An 18,614-nucleotide genomic window follows, 5' to 3' on the forward strand; every position below is an offset into this window, starting at 1 on the left:
ACCCTGCAACTTGTTGCAAGTTTGGGTCCTGAGACCCCTACCATTGATGAGTGAGTGTACTCGTTGCTCGGGTTTTCCTGAGAACGCTCAGGTGACCTCCGAGTGTTTGACTGCTCGGAGATTTAGTTCTCATCGCTTCATCAACATGATTTACAGCTATTAGCTAGCTTGATTACATGTGGGGATTCCATAGCAACCAGGCAACCCCCACATGTACTCAGCCTGGCCAGTAGCTGTAAATCATTCAGCTGCCGCGATGAAAACTAAATCTCCGAACACTAACAAAATACTCGGAGGACACCCGATCGTGCTCTGGAAAACCCGAGCAACGAGTACACTCGCTCATCACTAACCCCTACCAATAGCGCACACAGTCAATAGACTCAATAGAAAGTCTATGGGTCCATACACTGCTGTTTGCTTGCGCTCCAGCACAAGTATTTAGAACAATAGGTGAAGGTCTTGTGGCTAGGACTCTCTCTAATATGCACGGCATTTCAAGTCCTGTCCCATATTGGTCAAGAAGAAAAAAAAGTGTAACTTTTTGCTAAAACAGGAGAGCACCTTTTAACGGAGCACTCCTCCCTCTTTTCTAGTTAGCTCTTTTCAGAACAGAACACCTTATGCGTTCATAGAAATTATGTGAATTCCAGCAACCGCCTGCTTTGCTCTCCGAGCTGATGGGTCACAACAATCAGCCGCGTGGATCTTCCATTTAATTTTAGTGTGTGGTTGGTGCATCATAATCACTCCTCATACCTGCAACATGTCAGCAGATTTTTTTTTTTTTAAACCAAAATATTATTGAGGTATAAACCAAACATTATATAATGCCTGATCAGATGAGTACATTGATATTTGCAAACAATAATATCATACAGCCTATGGAAAGAGCAATCGCTTCAGTTCTTGGATATAAATCACAACAACCCCCTACACCAACTTGCTTATTCCACCCTTGTTTGAAATGCAGACCAATATAAATAAATTTTGATAGAGACCAATTTTTCAATGTTCAGGAGCAAAGAAGTTGTTTCTCTGGAGGTACAAGGGTTAACCGAGAATAAACATTAAAAAACACATCCCTAGCGAGAGCTTCAGATACCTCAGTTGGGCATTTAATCTAGTCTCCCCACTGCTTCCCAAAGTTGGCTGTGGTCCCCCTCTTAATGTAAACTTTTTTTTCTCCATTAAAATAGTATTTAGGCAGTGAACCACTTCCTCTATTGAGGGTGGCGTGTTGAACAGCCAATGTTTAGCGATAGGCTTTGTGTGATAGAGAATTTTCCCTATTGCCAATAGCGGAGGAGAGGCTCCAATATCTCCCACTCCATAAAACGCAAGATTTGGAAGTCAAATGTTGTATACCTCTCTAACCAGCCTACCCACATTGTCCCATAATGCCCCAAGTGTTACGTATTACCAGAACATATGGACCACGTCCGCCCCTTCCTCGCTACATCTTGGACATAGAAGAACCGTGCTCCAACCAGAACCAGGACTACCACAGCAGGAAATGTTTAAAATATATATATTTATTTAGTAACAATAGAGAACCATTAAAATGTACAACCATTATAATTCGTATAAATATGTATATACATAATATTGTAGATGTGCACGTATCAATCATGTACTTTATAATCAAATCATTATGTGGCAGGTCACTCCATATTATATAGTATACCCCTAAGGACTCAATAAGTATCAAAACAAAACCATATATTGCACATATCATAAAGTGCTTGTGCCAGAAAATCTATATAATAAAATGAGCATATAATGTGCATATCACCATAATGGGTCAGATGTACGGAGAAATCAATTAAGGTGCATAATGTGCACAGAAATAAGGTGCTGTATTAAGGTGCTATATGTAAATACTGTCAGGAGTCACTTATAAATATGGGGGAGTTCTGGGACTGCCAAGAGCTTGAAAGCGTGTGGGGTGCACATTTTAATGGTTCTCTATTGTTACTAAATAAATATATTTATGTTAAACATTTCCTGTTGTGGTAGTCCTGGTTCTGGTTGGAGCACGGTTCTTTTAGTCTCTTCTAGTGGTTCCACTATTCTGCGTGCACATATGGTGACCTCTTGGTATTCTAGTATAATTTGAATACTTTCCTACAAATGACGGAGATTTTATATACGGTAATACTTGGGCGTCACTTCTGTGTTTAATCAATCTTGGACATAGTCATTATTAGTTCTATATCCTCAATGAATAAGAAATAGTTAGAATCTTCTCTGTTTCACAGTAATAGATGCTTTTCCAGGAAATATCTTCTTACTTTTCCAAGGAAATGGGCTCTATATCCCTTCCTCATCTAAACCTGATCCAGACCATGGGATTACCGAGAATATTGCATAACAAAGATTTGAACATCATTGAAATCGGGCCTCTAGTTGCCTTTGCTTGTACAACAAAGTCCAGAAGCTTCTTGGAAGAGCTAGTGAGATCTGGAGACTTATAAATATTCCCCCTCAGCGCATGCACCGTGCGCTGCAAGGATTCACCAGTTTCTGAGCTGGGAACGGTGGTGATGTACATGTTATACATACTCCCTGGCAGGGCCCGTCTAGTGGGTGCGGCCTTGCTCCATACACTTGTATTGAGCAAGGCTGCTCCCATCTGTTGACACGGCCGTCCAGTGGGCGACGCCATGCCTACTAGATGGATTATGGATGCCATATCGCATACATCACCTATTCATCTTTAGATATTAGTGGTATCATTTGGCTATTACATAATTCTAGATTAATTCTTGATAGGGATTGATGAAGTACAAAAAAATTCCTTTTTAAGTTTGATAACTTCTACCTCCAAATGTCAGTCCCACCTCTCAGATAAGGCGGCCTAAAGGGGACAAAGTACCGCTACCCCCGGAAACATATCTTTACGAAGATTCCAAATATTATTAAATTCCCCCTTGATCACCAGAGGTATATCCAGCCATACCACCAGTCTCTCAAAGAATCTTATTCACAGGGATGTTGAATATGGAGGCTCTATAGACTACAACAATTATACAATCTTAAGTGCTGGATTTTACATCCAACCTTGACAAATCTACCTTCAGAGACTATGAAGGAGTCAATATGCATAAATGGTATACCGATATGTACAATTAGAGTAACCTCCCTTGAGTAATTAGTATGAACTGAATGTAAAGTATACCCCATCCCGGATGTATGTATCTGATTGACTGTGTCTTCTGTTAGATGGGTCTCCTGTTACTCTATTATTGCTGGGTTGAATCTTTTTATGTATTCAAGGGTTGCAAATATTTTGGAATTATTGTTCAACCCATGAATATTCCAAGAAATAAAATCCATCTGTGTACCCATTTTTAAGAACCCCCCATGTAAGAAGATGATCTTTGTGAATTAGCCATTTTTCCGGCTCTTAGGGTATGTGTCCACGTTCAGGATTGCATCAGGATTTGGTCAGGATTTTTCATCAGTATTTGTAAGCCAAAACCAGGAGTGGAACAATTAGTGGAAAAGTATAATAGAAACATATGCACAACTTCTGTATTTATCATCCACTCCTGGTTTTGGCTTACAACAACTGATGGAAAATCCTGACCAAATCCTGATGCAATCCTGAACGTGGACACATACCCTAAAAAGTATCCAATTGTTGACACAGAAGCATCCCAACCTCCCCCCTATTAATGTTATAGACCTGCCGTTTCTGGTAAGGGTTGGGGCTCAAGCGAACTTCTAGCCATTAGGTGCATGCACCTGTTCAGGAAGAAACACAATAAACATATCATTCTGTTCGTGTCTTGATGGATAACCCGCATTACTAATGTAGAAACTAAAGTAAAAAGAACACAGGTTTGGACCATAAATTCCTGCCCCAATAGTACTAATGTTGCATATTGGCATGAAATGAGGACACAGTCCTACAACAGGACGGAATTAATAGCACGTAATGAGAAAAAGGACTTTCGGCATCAATGTTCATTAGGGCTGTCTCGGGCCCCTCCAGCCTCCTACCTGATTTGTTGCTTGTGACTGTCCAGCCATTTGAGTGTGTCTTTTGAGGATTCAATAAATGTAGTCTCGAGGGGGACCACCCTGAGCTTGGCTGGGTAGATCATCGAGTATTGTAGGCCCAGTGTCCTCAGCCTCCTCTTTATATCCAGAAGCTGGGACCTTTTGCTCTGGACCTCCACTGAGAAATCTGGGGAAAAAGATTTTTGTCCTCCCCAACCTGATGTCCCGCATCTCTCTTGCTTTCCTCAACTCTTTTACGACCTTGGACGTAAAGGTCATCTACCCCCTTCCACCCTTTGATGGACGCGGACTCCTGCTCTGAGCCTGCATCTTTCTTGGCATATGACAGCTGATTTGATCAGCTGTCTTGTGCCCCTAACCTCTGCGAATGGAATCGCTATCAACCTTCTGCTGTTAGCATGTTAAATGTGGCATTTAACTTGATCGCAACGAAAGCAAGTCATAAGACCCACCCATCGGTGCTCCTGTCACATGATCATTGCAGATCTCATTTGAATGGCCATGGGCTGGCATTCATAGGAGGTAAAGCCCTGCTATGTGTAGCACAAGCGAACGGAAGATCGCAGCTTGTAGACTCCTCAGGGGACTATTAAAGCAAGTAAAAAAAAAGTTTAAAGAATTAACCCATTCGTGACCAGAGGAATTTTCAGTTTTTTCTTCCCTGAGCCATAACTTTTTTTTATTTTTTTGGTCAAAATGACAAAGTGAGGGCTTGTTTTTTGCAGGACGAGTTGTACTTGTGAACGACACCATTGGTTTTTACATATCGTGTACTGGAAAACTGGAAAAAAAATAATTTTTTTTTTTTTGTCATGTTCACTAAATGCCAAAACTGACCTGCCATTATGATTCTCCGGGTCACTACGAGTTCATAGACACCAAACATGTCTAGGTTCTTTTTTATTTAAGTGGTGAATAAAAATCCTGACATTGGTGTAAAAAAACAAACAAAAAAAAAATGGCGCCTTTTGCCGAGACCTGTAGCTTCTCCATTTTTCATAAAACTTTTTATTTTTTGCTTTCTTCAGTAGTCTCACTTGCTATGAGCGCCGACCACCATGAATAGGTGATAGAAAAGGCCTACGTGGTCTGTCTACTGGGCCCGTTCTTGTGTGGTCCTTGTGAGCTCTTTCCACAGCAAACAAAGAAGTGAAGGTATATTTACCAAAGTATTCAGTAAGCGTGGGTGTTTTTTTTTTTTTAATCATCCGTCTTGTTCCACTTAGCCTTTTCAGGGACCCCTATTAGTCTGATATTGTGTCTCTGCTGAATTTTAAGGTCATCAGCCTTGGCAATCAGAGCTGCCAGTGCCTGTGTGTGACTCAATATATTTCTCCGGACTGGTGGGAGAGCGTCATCCAGCTCACTGACTCTGCTGTCCACTGCTGTGGTGCGTCCTGCCCCTTTCTGCAGCATGGCATATTATGGAAATAGATTCCTGTGTATTGCCAACTTGTCACTTTAGAGTGTTAGGGTTAAATTGAATTTATTAGCTGCATTAAGGACATCTTGCAATGACAGTGAGTCCTCATGGAAGATCTCTTTGAGGATACAGCTTTTTCCTTTAGGAGCTGCAGTAGATGTTATGCCTTTTGAGGGCTTACCCCTTAGCTCAGGGGACTCAGTCTCCTCCTCTATAGATTGCCATATAATGGGACCCTTCACCAGGTGTTTCCCTCTTCCCTATGTAGCAGACACTGACCTCTTGAGCGGGGTACTGAAGGAAGGAGGTCTGTGGGCAAACTGCTTCAACCGCGCTGCCACATCTCCTATCGCGTCTCCCTGCCTCCTCCAGTAATGCAGGCGCCATCTTGGATTTTGGGCAGCACCTCTTGTGCATCTTTTCCCTGCTTGTTAGAGCACATCATGATACCGCCAGAGATCAGCTCCCCAATGTCTATTGGCCTCAAGGTAGTTGGTGAGTGAGTCTCTGGTCCTTTCCTCTGCCACTAAAAGATTCTTTGAGAACGAGTACCTCGGGAGCTGTGGCACGTCTCACCGCATACACCGCTGGGCCATGCCACCCAATATGTCCGCAGTTTATTGAAACAGTAGACACATTAAAAATCTGCTGGGATACTCAAGTGCACTGATTGCTGGAAATATGGACCAGAATATAGTTTGTGATACTGCTTCCTAATCTTTTCACAATGACCTTGGTAAATGCTGTTATGGTGTGCGGAAATATGATGGCAAACTATTGTCCAGTACATGTCACAGAATGGGGATTCATTGTCCACCATTGGGTTTTTTGTTTTTATTAGATTTTGAGACAGTTTGTGCTGACGACATTAGTTACCCTAACAAAAGAAACAATGGCTCAGATGGCAAAGGGCTGCTGACGTCTGTGTTCACACCACATAGTATTGTTCCTTGTCTGAAGATACTTCTGTTATTATACAATAGGGAAAAGTTATGACCCAACAGAAAAAAGCCTAGTAAAGGCGCACTGCATTTGTAAAGTACAGCTAATTGGCTAAGGGTCATGATGTTTCTATGTTGTTCTGTTATGCAAAAGAAATGTAGAATAGTAATAAATGAGTAATATATAAATGATTCTACCATGCACAAGGATATAAGAATAATCATTGATGGTAGATCGTGTAAGTGTAGAAGCTACGATAAGTCACAGTCGGACTTCTGAATTGGGTCCCCTAGGTACAGAATTGGGGGCACAGCTGATGCTTGAGCCATGCTTAGCTACTTTTCTTTATCCATATGTGCATCTCTTCAGCCGCTTTTTTTGCGAATTGACTTTTAAAGACTCGGTATAGGGGGTATTGAAATGAGCGCTAACATGAAAGAAACCCCCAAAAAAGGTATTAAAATAAAATATAACTTTTAATGTAAATTGCTAAAACGGGGCATATAACAAATACAAACACCACACTAAAGTGCACACTACATTCACCCTGAAGATGAACCCTGATCTGTGTGCCTGCCTGACTGCGGAGGTTGGCACCCTATGAAAACCCACACAAGAATGGCACCGATCGCTGACCCTACTGTCCTGTTGTGCCCTCCCGATAAGTGCCAACTTATCCACTTTAACAACATGTGAGGACAGTACCCAATAGTATAGGTTAGAAAAAACAGGCAGTGCACCTATATATATAAAATCAGATCAGGGAAAAGTGAAAAACCATGCCTGATGCACATGATATATATCAAATTGATTTATGATAAATAAACCCCTCTCTCTAATCTGTACCTCCGCTGTCTCCTGCCTGACAGCGGAGGCTGGCACCCTACTTGTCAGCAGATATGGCGCTCCCGCTCCATGACGGCTAGCCCTAGGAGACCCTAATGATACAAAGGCCACAAAGAACACATCGGGTGTTACCATCAAAGTGGAACAACACTGACTAAACCATACTCAATTGTTAGAATGACCCATAGCTAAAATTGATATAAACATTTAAAATGGATTAGAGGGATACTTATCAAGCATAGATGTCAAAGAACCTCTATGCGTTTCGCCAGACGGCTCCTCAAGTGGTTAGATAGATACGCGTAGACATCTATGCTCTTATCCATTTTAAATGTTTATATCAATTTTATCTATGGGTCATTCTAACAATTGAGTATGATTTAGTCAGTGTTGTTCCACTTTGATGGTAACAACCGTTAGATGTGTTCATTGCGGCTTTTGTATCATTAGGGTCTCCTAGGGCTAGCTGTCGTGGCTGTCGTGCAGCGAGAGCGCCATATCCGCTGACAAGTAGGGTGCCAACCTCCGCTGATAGGCAGGAGGCAGCGGAGCTACAGATTAGAGAGAGGGGTTTACTTATCATCAATTTGATATACATCATCTGCATCAGGCATGGTTTTTCACTTATTTTCCTTGATCTGGTTTTATGTCCTCATGTTGTGAAAGTGGATCATTTTGCACTTATCGGTAGGGCACAACAGGACAGTAGGGTCAGCCGTCTGTGAACGGGGGCGCCATTCTCGTGTGGGTTGTCATAGGGTGCCAACCTCAGCAGTCAGTCAGGCACACAGATCAGGGTTTATCTTCAGGGTGAGTGTAGTGTGCACTTTAGTGTGGTGTTTGTATTTGTTGTATGTACCGTTTTAGCAATTTACATTAAAAATTATATTTTATTTTATCCCTTTTTGAGGGGTTTCTTTCATGTTGGTGCAAATTGACTTTTTGGTAAAATCTTTTCACTTCTACTGATTTGTTAACAACATTTTTTGTTTTTTTAGGTGTTTAACAGACTCTGGTTTCCTCTGGTGCGGCCAGGAGCATTGGCCGTCCTTTCTCACATGTTGCTTAGTTTTCAACATTCTCCAGAGGCTTTTCACATGGTAAGAACTTTTTGTACGTTTTGTTTACTTTTGCTTGGGGTTTAAGTGTCCAGATGAGTGAAATGTTCTAAAATGTGTCACTTGAGTCTAGTTGGAATGGAGAAAACAACAATCATGGCTGTTAATGTCAAAGATTTAGGCGATGTGCACACGTTGCGGATTTGCCTGCGGATCTGCAGCAGTTTTCCATGCATTTTACAATAACATGTTAACCTATAGAAAACAAAATCCGCTGTGCACATGCTGCAGAAAAAAAAATGCGCGGAAATGCAGCTGTGTATTTTCCGCAGCATGTCATTCTTTGTGCGGATCTGCAGCGTTTCTGCACCCATTGACTTGCATTGGGTCAGACACATCCACAGCAAAACCGCAGATGTAAAAAAGATCTGCGGTTTAGCTGTGGATGAAACGCTGCAGATCGGGAGGAGGGAAGTGTGTGGGCGGAGCTATGTATGTACGTGCGGGGTCTGAGGGTGTGGGTCTGCCGGGGCTGTCCGGGGGTTTGCGGGGCTGTGTCAGTGTGTGCAGGCATCGTCCGATGGGACTACCAGTCCCGTCCGGCTATGCCTGCTACCGTGACAGTGATTGACACATTAGCCAATGATGGGACAGTATAGTCCCAGCATCCGGCTAATGTGTTGAATGTAAAAAAAAAAAAAACTAAAAAACACATACACACATATACAGTACAGACAGTACATACAACATGGAGTACATACTCACCAATCACCTTGATACCGAAGCAATCGATCACCTGTTAAAAATATTAAAATAATAAACCAACAATATACTCCCTATATTTCGCAGTAATCCAGTTAATATGATTGTCCCACGACAATCTCTCGTGGAGAGCTGCCACATCAACTGATGCGACCGCTCTCCAGGGGCTCCAGGATACAATGATGGAAGGTATCCTTCCACACCGTATCCCTCTGCTGTGAGTACAGTCCAGTTCATACTGTCACTTGCGGCACTGCTGTGTGGGAAAATTTTAGCCATAAAATTAGAGCAATGAACTAAGGTACCCTCTTCAGTGATGCGGATTCAGTGCTGAAAAATCCACAGGCAAATCCGCAACGTGCGCACATACCCTAAGGGGCAAATTGAAATACGATAATTTTTTTCTTGTTCAAGAAATCCAATGCAGTAATTTTTTTTAGACAATTCTTAGCCACAAGAGAAATTTGTAGGAAGATGTATTGCATAAGGATGGTGGGGGGGCTGATTTGTTTTATTTTGCTCAGTTATCGTATATGTCGTAACTCCTTTCCATAGCACTTTACAGACATCATCATTGTCCCATTGGGGCTCACAATCTAGATTCCCTATCAGTATGCCTTTGGAGTGTAGGAAGAAACCCACGCAAAGACAGAGAGAACACTCTGGACATGAGAAGCTTTGAAAGAGTGTCCTGCTTTGTCACCCTTTCCCTCGTTTACACTCCATGTGATCTAATCCTACGGACACCTTCCGCCTTATAGGAGAGTAAACCACTTCCAGGCACCACTGACAACTACTTATTCCCATGGAACAGAAGATAAAAAGCAATTTTTGGGCTGTTGTAATTCAGTCTCCCCCAACATCTACCATCAGCGGAGAGTTAGGAGGTGCCTATATCACATTAGGTGGTTGGCTTTTCCTGTCAATAACCGCATGTTTGGACTTCCTGCATCTAGTGTGCCTTTAGCTGCCCAAAATGTGTATGGCTAGCTTAACTGCTGGCGGATCGGCCACTAACTTGAACAGTCGTTACGATCCACATATGACTCTGTAATGATGTTATTAAAGAGTCAGCAGCTGAATGGAAATCCTGCATCTTCGGGAATGTGGAGACGGATGTCATGGATAACCAGAATGCCCACAGAGCCAGCCGAGAAGGTTTATTACCAACCATGAATTCCTAACTGCTGTATACACCGCACTGTGCATAACGTACATGAAGCGCTAACCGCTTTTCTTCATGTTGGCCCATTGATTATATGATCACCCACTTCTAGAAGGGGGAACACAATTTAATTATATTTTAATGGCCCTTTATATTCATTTTTTTTCTTGCCTTATTAGTGCATAAAGAATTTCTATGATTGAAAAAGAAGTTCCCATTTAGATAGTAGTAGTGTTTGCATGGTTTCTCCCAAGCTCTAAAGACCTACTGATGCAGAATTTAGATTGCGAGTCCCGATGGCGACAGTGATGCTGAAGTCTGTAAAGTGCTGTGGAGTTAACAGTACTATATATAAGCAAGTGAACTAAATAAACTTTGCAGACACGGACACGTGGTGCTCACTAAGTTGCGTGAATAATGGTAAAATGTATATTTCTATAGGTTAGCAGTGATTATTTTGTCGTTTTTTTTCTACTTTAGATTGTCCCCCATGTTGTTAATTTGGTTCATTCCTTTAGAAGCGATGGACTCCTGTCTAGTACAACTTTTCTTATCCAGTTTTCGGAATTGATGCACTGCATGATCTATCATTATTCTGGATTTCCAGATCTTTATGAGCCTATTTTGGAAGCTGTTAAGGTAATTACTCTTATTTAATTGATGAAGAATAGATTCTCTCTTCTGCCATTTTCTTTAGTGATGAGTTACGTTTTTGAAGTCCCAGTACGGTTAAAGGTTCATCTACAAGTGAATGAGTAGAAGTAAAAAACACAGCACTTTACCAGTTAATTATTCAAATTAAGCTTAGCAGTGTGTTGCCTTATCGGCTGTGAGAGGCTGCCCTTTATATGGTGACAGGTAATAGAAATAATCAATCCCGGTAGTGAACGGAACTAAGCCCAGCACGATGTGCAGCTTTTGCTCCTCATTATTTTTTAAATATTTTCCGTTTCGAACAGTAATAGATATTTTAGGTGAATGACATGAACTTTTGCACAAAGAAATGCTTAAGAGCCTAAAATCATGAAGTGAGTACGCTCAGCCAGTTTCTTGGCTATACATTGTAGTGCCTCGGGAGATGGATGCAACGATCGACCAAAATGTTTAACTATTGGTATAATATTGTGCTGGCCCCTTCACATCACCAAAACTGCTCAGACTTTTTACATTATGGACTGCACAGGAAAAGGTGTTTCATAGAACTATTACCCAGGGAGCTCACTGACTCAGCCTGCTAGTTCCGGGGTGCCACCCTGTCGTTTCACGCTGTCTGCGCAACGTATTAAAAAAATATATGGTTCTTCAAACCCAGCTACTGTCTTGGGGCCTGCTCAGTGTTTTTTCCTATATTCAGTGGCCCTGTTGGGGCTTGCGTCTGAATCCCAACTTCGCACTTCCCCACCCCTCCTACACCTGCAAATTGGGATTCTGGCATATGTGCTGACCGAGCCATTGACTAGAATGATGCAGACTGAGCCGTATACTCCTATTGGTGGTGGACAGCAGGGCATAGTCTACTACCTCTTGGTGTTCTTCTCAAAAAGGTGAATATAGCTGGAAATGCACGACCGAGCACACTTAGACTCTCTCTGCATCATTATAGTACATCAGTGCATACGACCAATTCCTGTTTTGTGGTCGCTTTCAGACATGCGCTCTAATGGGACCACAGAACGTTGGGGAAGAAATGCAATATTAAAGGGCCATAACATTACTGGATGATCCAGCTTTGATGTTTTATGTCCATGGCAGGCGCTTTCATTCATGCTTAACGATCAGCATAGGAAAAACTAAATCTCCGAGCACTAAAAAAATACTCGGAGGACCCCCTGAGAAATCTCAAGTAACGGGTATATTAGCTCATCACTAATTATTATAGCACCCTTTATTCCATGGTGCTTTACATGTGAAAATGGGTGTACATAAAAAACAAGTACAATTATCTTAATACGGGTCACTGATTCCTACAGGTGGAAAGTGGACTTTGCCCGCAAGGGCTCATGGGTGACGATACAGTAAGTGAGGGGAGAGCTGCAGCTATATGGCTCCATAAAGGCTGATGAACACCTTTCTATTATAGAAAAGAACTTTTAGAGCAATTTGTTCTACAGTAGCTCTTCCATGAGATCAAAGCAGACTGACTAGCTTTTGCTCCCTTTGAACATAAATAAGCCATGGGTGCCTATGACCCCGATGCTGGTATAATGGTTGTCCTTTCTTGGACCACCTTTAGTAAGTTATGATATCCTGAATACCTAGAACACTCAACAAGACTTGGCGTTTGGAAGATGCTTTGACCAAGACATGTAGCCTTAAAAGTATGGCCCTTGTAACAGTCGCTTGCTCATTTTTCTTACTATGTACTGAAAAATGTCTTTGTATGTCCTTATTTTTTTCCCCTGCCTACAGTTTTACTTTTAAAGCTGTTTGTAGAATAAGGATAAAACATCCTGGTTAGTGATGAGCGAGTGTACTCGTTGTTTGGGTTTTCCCGAGCACGCTCAGGTGATCTCCGAGTATTTGTGACTGCTCAGAGATTTAGTTTTCCTTGCAGCAGCCGCATAATTTGCGGCTATTAGCTAGCTTGGTTACATGTGAGGATTCTCTAACAACCAGGCAACCTCCACATGTACTCAGGCTGGCTAACACCTGTAAATCATGCAGCTGAGTCAACAAAAACTAAATCTGCTAGCAGTCACAAATACTCGGAGGCCACCCGAGCAACGAGTATACTCGCTCATCACTAATCCTGGTCCCCCATACTATTGGAGAGTCAAACTAATATTTTAATTCCTATTTTATTCAGACTAACATACATCTAACTAGCTTTACTTGTCTATATGAAACATCAAGTCGGCAATTAGAGGTTTAGTTTGGTTTTTGCCAGTTGAGACTGGTAAAAAATCCTTCCATTTTAATGTAGTTGAACCAGTTTATACTGGCAAACATCCATGCCTTCATGATTACATTTTGTCACTATATTGTTAATTGGCATAAAACAGCCTCCTTTTTTATCTTTTGGTTTTCCAAATAGAATAGTGTTGCATCCAAGGGTCCTTTGACAGCAGTGAGAGTTAATTCATATATATGAAGTCAATCAATGCTCATTTGTACGAGGGGCGTGGCCTAGCACCTGATGTGAGCGGTCGGCTTCTGGAGCTCCTCCGCTGTGACCCTGCATTTATCCTGAAGATAAGATCTCACTGGGAGCTGATAACGTGTTGTGCGGCTGAGGGAGGTCACCAGAGGTCGGCCCCGACATGTAAAGCTGTGCCGAGCTGTGGATATGGTCCAGAAAAGGCAGCAGGACGCCAAGGCAGGAGCCAGTGACCCGGACCCAAGATGGCGCCGACAGTGTGGAGGCGGCTGAGAGAGCGGACGCTGCAAATGCCTCACATGCAAAGAGGCTAGGGGTGGCTGCTAAGCTTGAAAAGTATGCCTGGGTGGATGGAGCAGGGAAGGAGACAGCTGAAGAGGAGGAGGAACAGGCTGGAGACAAAATGAAAGTGCAAGGAGAAGGCTCAGAGGATGACACGGTACGGGGAGGCCAGAGGGGGAGGAAGGAAGGCGGGAAAATGATGGTGTGGAGCAAGAGACTGTGGAGGAGCTTATAATAGGGGAACCCACTTTGCAAGACATTTATGATCTGATCAGATCATGCAAAACTGCAATAACAACTCTCACTCAGAGTGGATGGGACTATAGCAGAAGTTAATACAATAAAGAAAGACATGACCAAAATGGATAAGAGAGTGGGAGAGGTGGAGGATAGATTAAGTGTGCTGGAGGATCAACTCTCTAAAATGCAGAGGTCCCATACTCGGTGTCTGCAAAAATGTGCTGCTCTGTTTAATAAGAATGATGATCTGGAGAATCGCTCACGGAGGAATAATGTGAGACTAGTGGGTATCCCTAAGAAGACTGAAGGAAATTACCCTACAAAATTTATTGAAAAATGGCTCCAGGACAAGATTGGCGCTGATAACCTGTCTAAGTTATTTGCGGTGGAAAGGGCTCACCGCGTTCCTATGAAACCTCTCCCGCCGGGGTCCCCCCCTCGTACTATCCTTGCTAGGATCCTGAACTATAGAGACAGAGATGCCATATTGAGAAGTGCTCGTACATCTGAGGACATGTGCATTAACGGCCAAAAGATCTCCATTTACACAGATTAAAAGCAGAGGATGATTTATGGAGCGGTTAAAAGGAGATTGAGAAACTTGAAATTGATTTATTCTACTCTATACCCGGCGAAATTAAGGGCTGTAGCCCAGGGGGCGGTTCACTCTTTTTTCAACACCAGAAGAAGCCACTAAGTGGTTGGACTTAAATAAGCAGAAGCTCACAGCTAACAAAGGAGGAGAGAAGTGAAAGGAAGATTCTGGAGATGACGATGATGCTGCCTTATTGTTACCTCTTGACTTTGGTTTAATAGTTGTTGCGGTTCTCAGGGGACTTATTGTAATAATGTTGTTCTATATGCGGAGTGGTTGGGGAGGTGTTCTAGTTACAGCGGTTTACAGGTACTGAGGGAAGGGTAGCTAGACGCTGGACTACCTACTCTCTGGTAAGAGAGGTGAAAAACAACAGCGGATCAGATATGGGTTACTGTGTTAATGTTTATTGGGGAGGGAGGGGGGTCTGGGGTCTATTGCTGGAAATTGGGACTTATAACTTACTGGGAGCAGCATCCTATTTCAAGGGGTCAGGAATTTGTATTTGTGAGGCTTTATGGTAGGAGACATAATTAAAATTGTTAGTTGGAATATAAGAGGACTGTCGGAGGGTGCTCGAAGAACGGCAATTATGGAATATGTGAGAAAACGGGGCCCGGATGTCATTTGTTTCCAGGAGGCACATTTGCTTAAGGTACCTTCACACATTACGATATTGTTAACGATATCGTTGCCTTTTGTGACGTAGCAACGATATCGTTAATGAAATCGTTCTGTGTGACAGCGACCAACGATCAGGCCCCTGCTGGGAGATCGTTGGTCGCTGAACAAAGTCCAGAACTTTATTTCGTCGCTTTATCTCCCGTGGACATCGCTGGATCGGCGTGTGTGACACCGATCCAGCGATGTCTTCACTGGTAACCAGGGTAAACATCGGGTAACTAAGCGCAGGGCCGTGCTTAGTAGCCCGATGTTTACCCTGGTTACCATCCTAAAAGTAAAAAAATAAACAGTACATACTTACCTACCGCTGTCTGTCCCCCGGCGCTGTGCTCTGCACTCCTCCTGTACTGGCTGTGAGCGTCGGTCAGCCGGAAAGCAGAGCGGTGACGTCACCGCTCTGCTTTCCGGCCGCTGTGCTCACACAGACAGTACAGGAGGAGTGCAGAGAAGCTGAGCGCCGGGGACAGACAGCGGTAGGTAAGTATGTACTGTTTGTTTTTTTTACTTTTAGGATGGTAACCAGGGTAAACATCGGGTTACTAAGCGCGGCCCTGCGCTTAGTTACCCGATGTTTACCCTGGTTACCGGCATCGTTGGTCGCTGGAGAGCGGTCTGTGTGACAGCTCTCCAGCGACCAAACAGCGACGCTGCAGCGATCCGAATCGTTGTCGGTATCGCTGCAGCGTCGCTTAATGTGAAGGGGCCTTTACAGAAAAGGTAGAAGTGTTAAAAAGGAGGTGGATTGGGAAGTCTTATCACTCTACGTATTCTTCATATGCTTAGGGGGGGTTCGGTTCTGATTGGGGCGTCCACGCCTTTTGAAGAAATTGAGTCATGTAGATAGAGATGGGCAATATGTTTTGTTATTTTGCAAAATTTATGGGCAACCATTATGTCTGGTGGCTGTTTACTTCCCACCCCCATATTCTGGGGAAAAAGGTTAAAGAAATACTTGAATTGTATAAACGAGGTATGGGATTACCACTGTTAATTATTGGGGATGTCAATAATGTGATGGATGAAGGGTGGGACAGATATAAGAAAAGTTTAAGCAAAGGCATTAAAAAACTGTCGGCGTTTGGAAATTATATGAAAGAATTGGGGATGAAGGACCTTTGGAGAGTGAGGAATGAAAATGTAGTCTGTTATTCTGCAACTCACGGCTCGCTTTCCAGGATTGACCTAGCACTGGGGGATGATTTAATGACGCACATGATTTGTGGGATAGAATATCTCCCGAGAGTTATTTCGGACCACAAACCTATAGAACTCTTAATTAAACGGACAGGAGGGAGGACTGGACATGGAGGTGGGTGGAATTTTCACCCCTTGTGGTTTGAACATATTAATATGGATAATATCAAGAAGGAGATCACAGAATACTGGCAGTTTAATGAAAATAGCGCTGATAAGCGGGTAGTTTGGGACGCAATGAAAGCTTTTCTGAGGGGCCTTCTTTTTAGGGAGATTTGTAGATGTAAAGCCAAGACTAGGATGGATGATGGGGAGATCATTGAGAAATTAGAGCAGAAAGGGACATGTTGTCAGACCCATCTGAGGTAACTCAATGTAGACTAAGGGAAGCCCAGGAAGCGATTAATAAGTTGTATATGAAAAAAGCGGAGAGAACAAGAGCTTTTCAGAAATTACAGTTTTTTGAGGAAGGAGAAAGAGTGGGTCACTTGCTCTCGGTGGTAACGGCGGCACAGAAAGAATCATATGTGTAGAAATTAAGAATAGATGGAGGCACTGTGTTGACAGATGTAGTAGATATCCTGGGTGAGTTTAGAAGTTTTTATGAGCAACTGTATTCATCTGTGTTGAGGGCTACATTGGGGGACATTGTAAACTTCCTGGGTGAGGCGAAACTTCCCAGGATAGGGGACTATCATAGGAGGAGGTTGGATGAACCTATATCGGAGGAGGAGATTAAACTTGCCATCATGTCAATGACTAATAACAAGGCCCCTGGAGCTGATGGACTCCCGGTTGAGATATATACGAATTTATTGGATATTTCAGTGGCTAAATTAAAGATAGTCTTTGATGAGGCTCTACAGGAGGGAGAGTTGCCGGCGTCCATGAGAGAGGCGATAGTAGTGGTCATTTTAAAGGAAGTTAAGGACCCGGGATTGGAGGGAGTCGTATAGGCCAATTTCTTTGATGATGGCGGATCTTAGGATTTTGGCTAAGGTAGTGGCTAACCGGTTGGCAAGTGTGGTCCAGAATCTGGTTCAGCCTGATCAATCTAGTTTTATGCTAAATAAGTCTACAGTGATAAATTTACGTAGATTATTCCTGAACTTGCAGCTGCCGTCGGACAAAGAGGGTAATAGAGTTGTAGTCTCACTGGATGCGCGTAAAGCGTTTGATAGTGTTGAATGGTGCTATCTTTGGGAGGTTCTGAGATCTTTTGGCTTCGGGCCGACTATTGTCTCGTGGGTGAGGCTGTTGTATTCTTCTCCGACTGCTAGGGTGAGAGTTAATGGTGAGCTGTCTGGAAGTTTCGGTTTATATAGGGGGAGTAGGCAGGGGTGTCCGCTGTCTCAGCTGCTTTTTGTGTTGGGCAGTGGAACCCCTAGCACAGACATTTAGGAATTTGGTTTCGGTTAGGGGGTTCCGGTATGGCATGATAGAGGAGAAAATAGCCCTATATGCAGATGACATGCTACTATTTTTAGAAAATTCTGGAGAGGCCTTGGAGGGTGCGACGAACATTCTCAGGACATTTGGTGATATATCGGGTCTTGAAATTAGTTGGGATAAGTCAAATATCTTGATAGAGGATAAAGGGGGCGATGACATCCCAATATCAGGAGAAGGTAGTAAGCTGACAGTGGTTTCTCAGTTCAGATATCTGGGTGTTCAAGTGTCTTTTCCTCTCTCGAGCTATGTCGATCTGAATCTGTCCCCATTGGTGGACAGGTTTAGGAAGAAAATATTGGCGTGGTGCAAACTATACCTTTCAGTGGTGGGAAGGATAAACTTAATTAAAATGATTGTTATGCCCCAATTATTGTATGTATTGCATAATTCCCCCGTTTGGTTGCCCCGAAAGTGGTTTCACACCATTAACCCTATATTTCGAGATCTTGTTTGGGGGAAGAAACAGCCAAGAATTAGGCTGGAATTGCTTCAGAGGCCTAAAGATGGGGGGGGGGGGGGGGGTGTAAGGGGACTGGCCCTTCCAAATCCCTGGATCTATTTTTTAGCAGTGCAGATAAGCAGATGAGGAGTTGGAGAGAGGTGAATGGACTGGGCTCGGTTCAACGGATTTTGGTCTGGTTAGTGGGAAGGGACCCATTGGTTCAGGGATTGGAGGCAGGGGGATTCTGGAAGTTTGGAGCAGCTTATCCTACCTTGACATTGATTCAAAAGGTATGAGAGACAATTAAAAAGACAAGGGAAGTGGGACTTATAACAAATCTCTCCCCAATATGGCACAATGAAATATTACCTGAATTTATTAAAATGGGCGAATTCAAAAATTG

At 43.0% G+C, this 18,614-nt stretch overlaps 1 protein-coding gene across 1 annotated transcript in view; it reads left to right on the forward strand.

The window, feature by feature from the left end:
• Positions 1 to 18,614, forward strand: part of USP38 (ubiquitin specific peptidase 38) — an 85,916-nt gene that overhangs the window by 31,223 nt on the left and 36,079 nt on the right. The window contains exons 5-6 of the mRNA XM_069744004.1: positions 8,239 to 8,340; positions 10,706 to 10,864. Coding sequence (XP_069600105.1) covers positions 8,239 to 8,340; positions 10,706 to 10,864 — 261 coding nt within the window. The remainder of the gene's footprint in view (positions 1 to 8,238; positions 8,341 to 10,705; positions 10,865 to 18,614) is intronic.

Source organism: Ranitomeya imitator, chromosome 1 (assembly GCF_032444005.1).
Source record: "Ranitomeya imitator isolate aRanImi1 chromosome 1, aRanImi1.pri, whole genome shotgun sequence".
Lineage (NCBI taxonomy): Eukaryota > Metazoa > Chordata > Amphibia > Anura > Dendrobatidae > Ranitomeya > Ranitomeya imitator.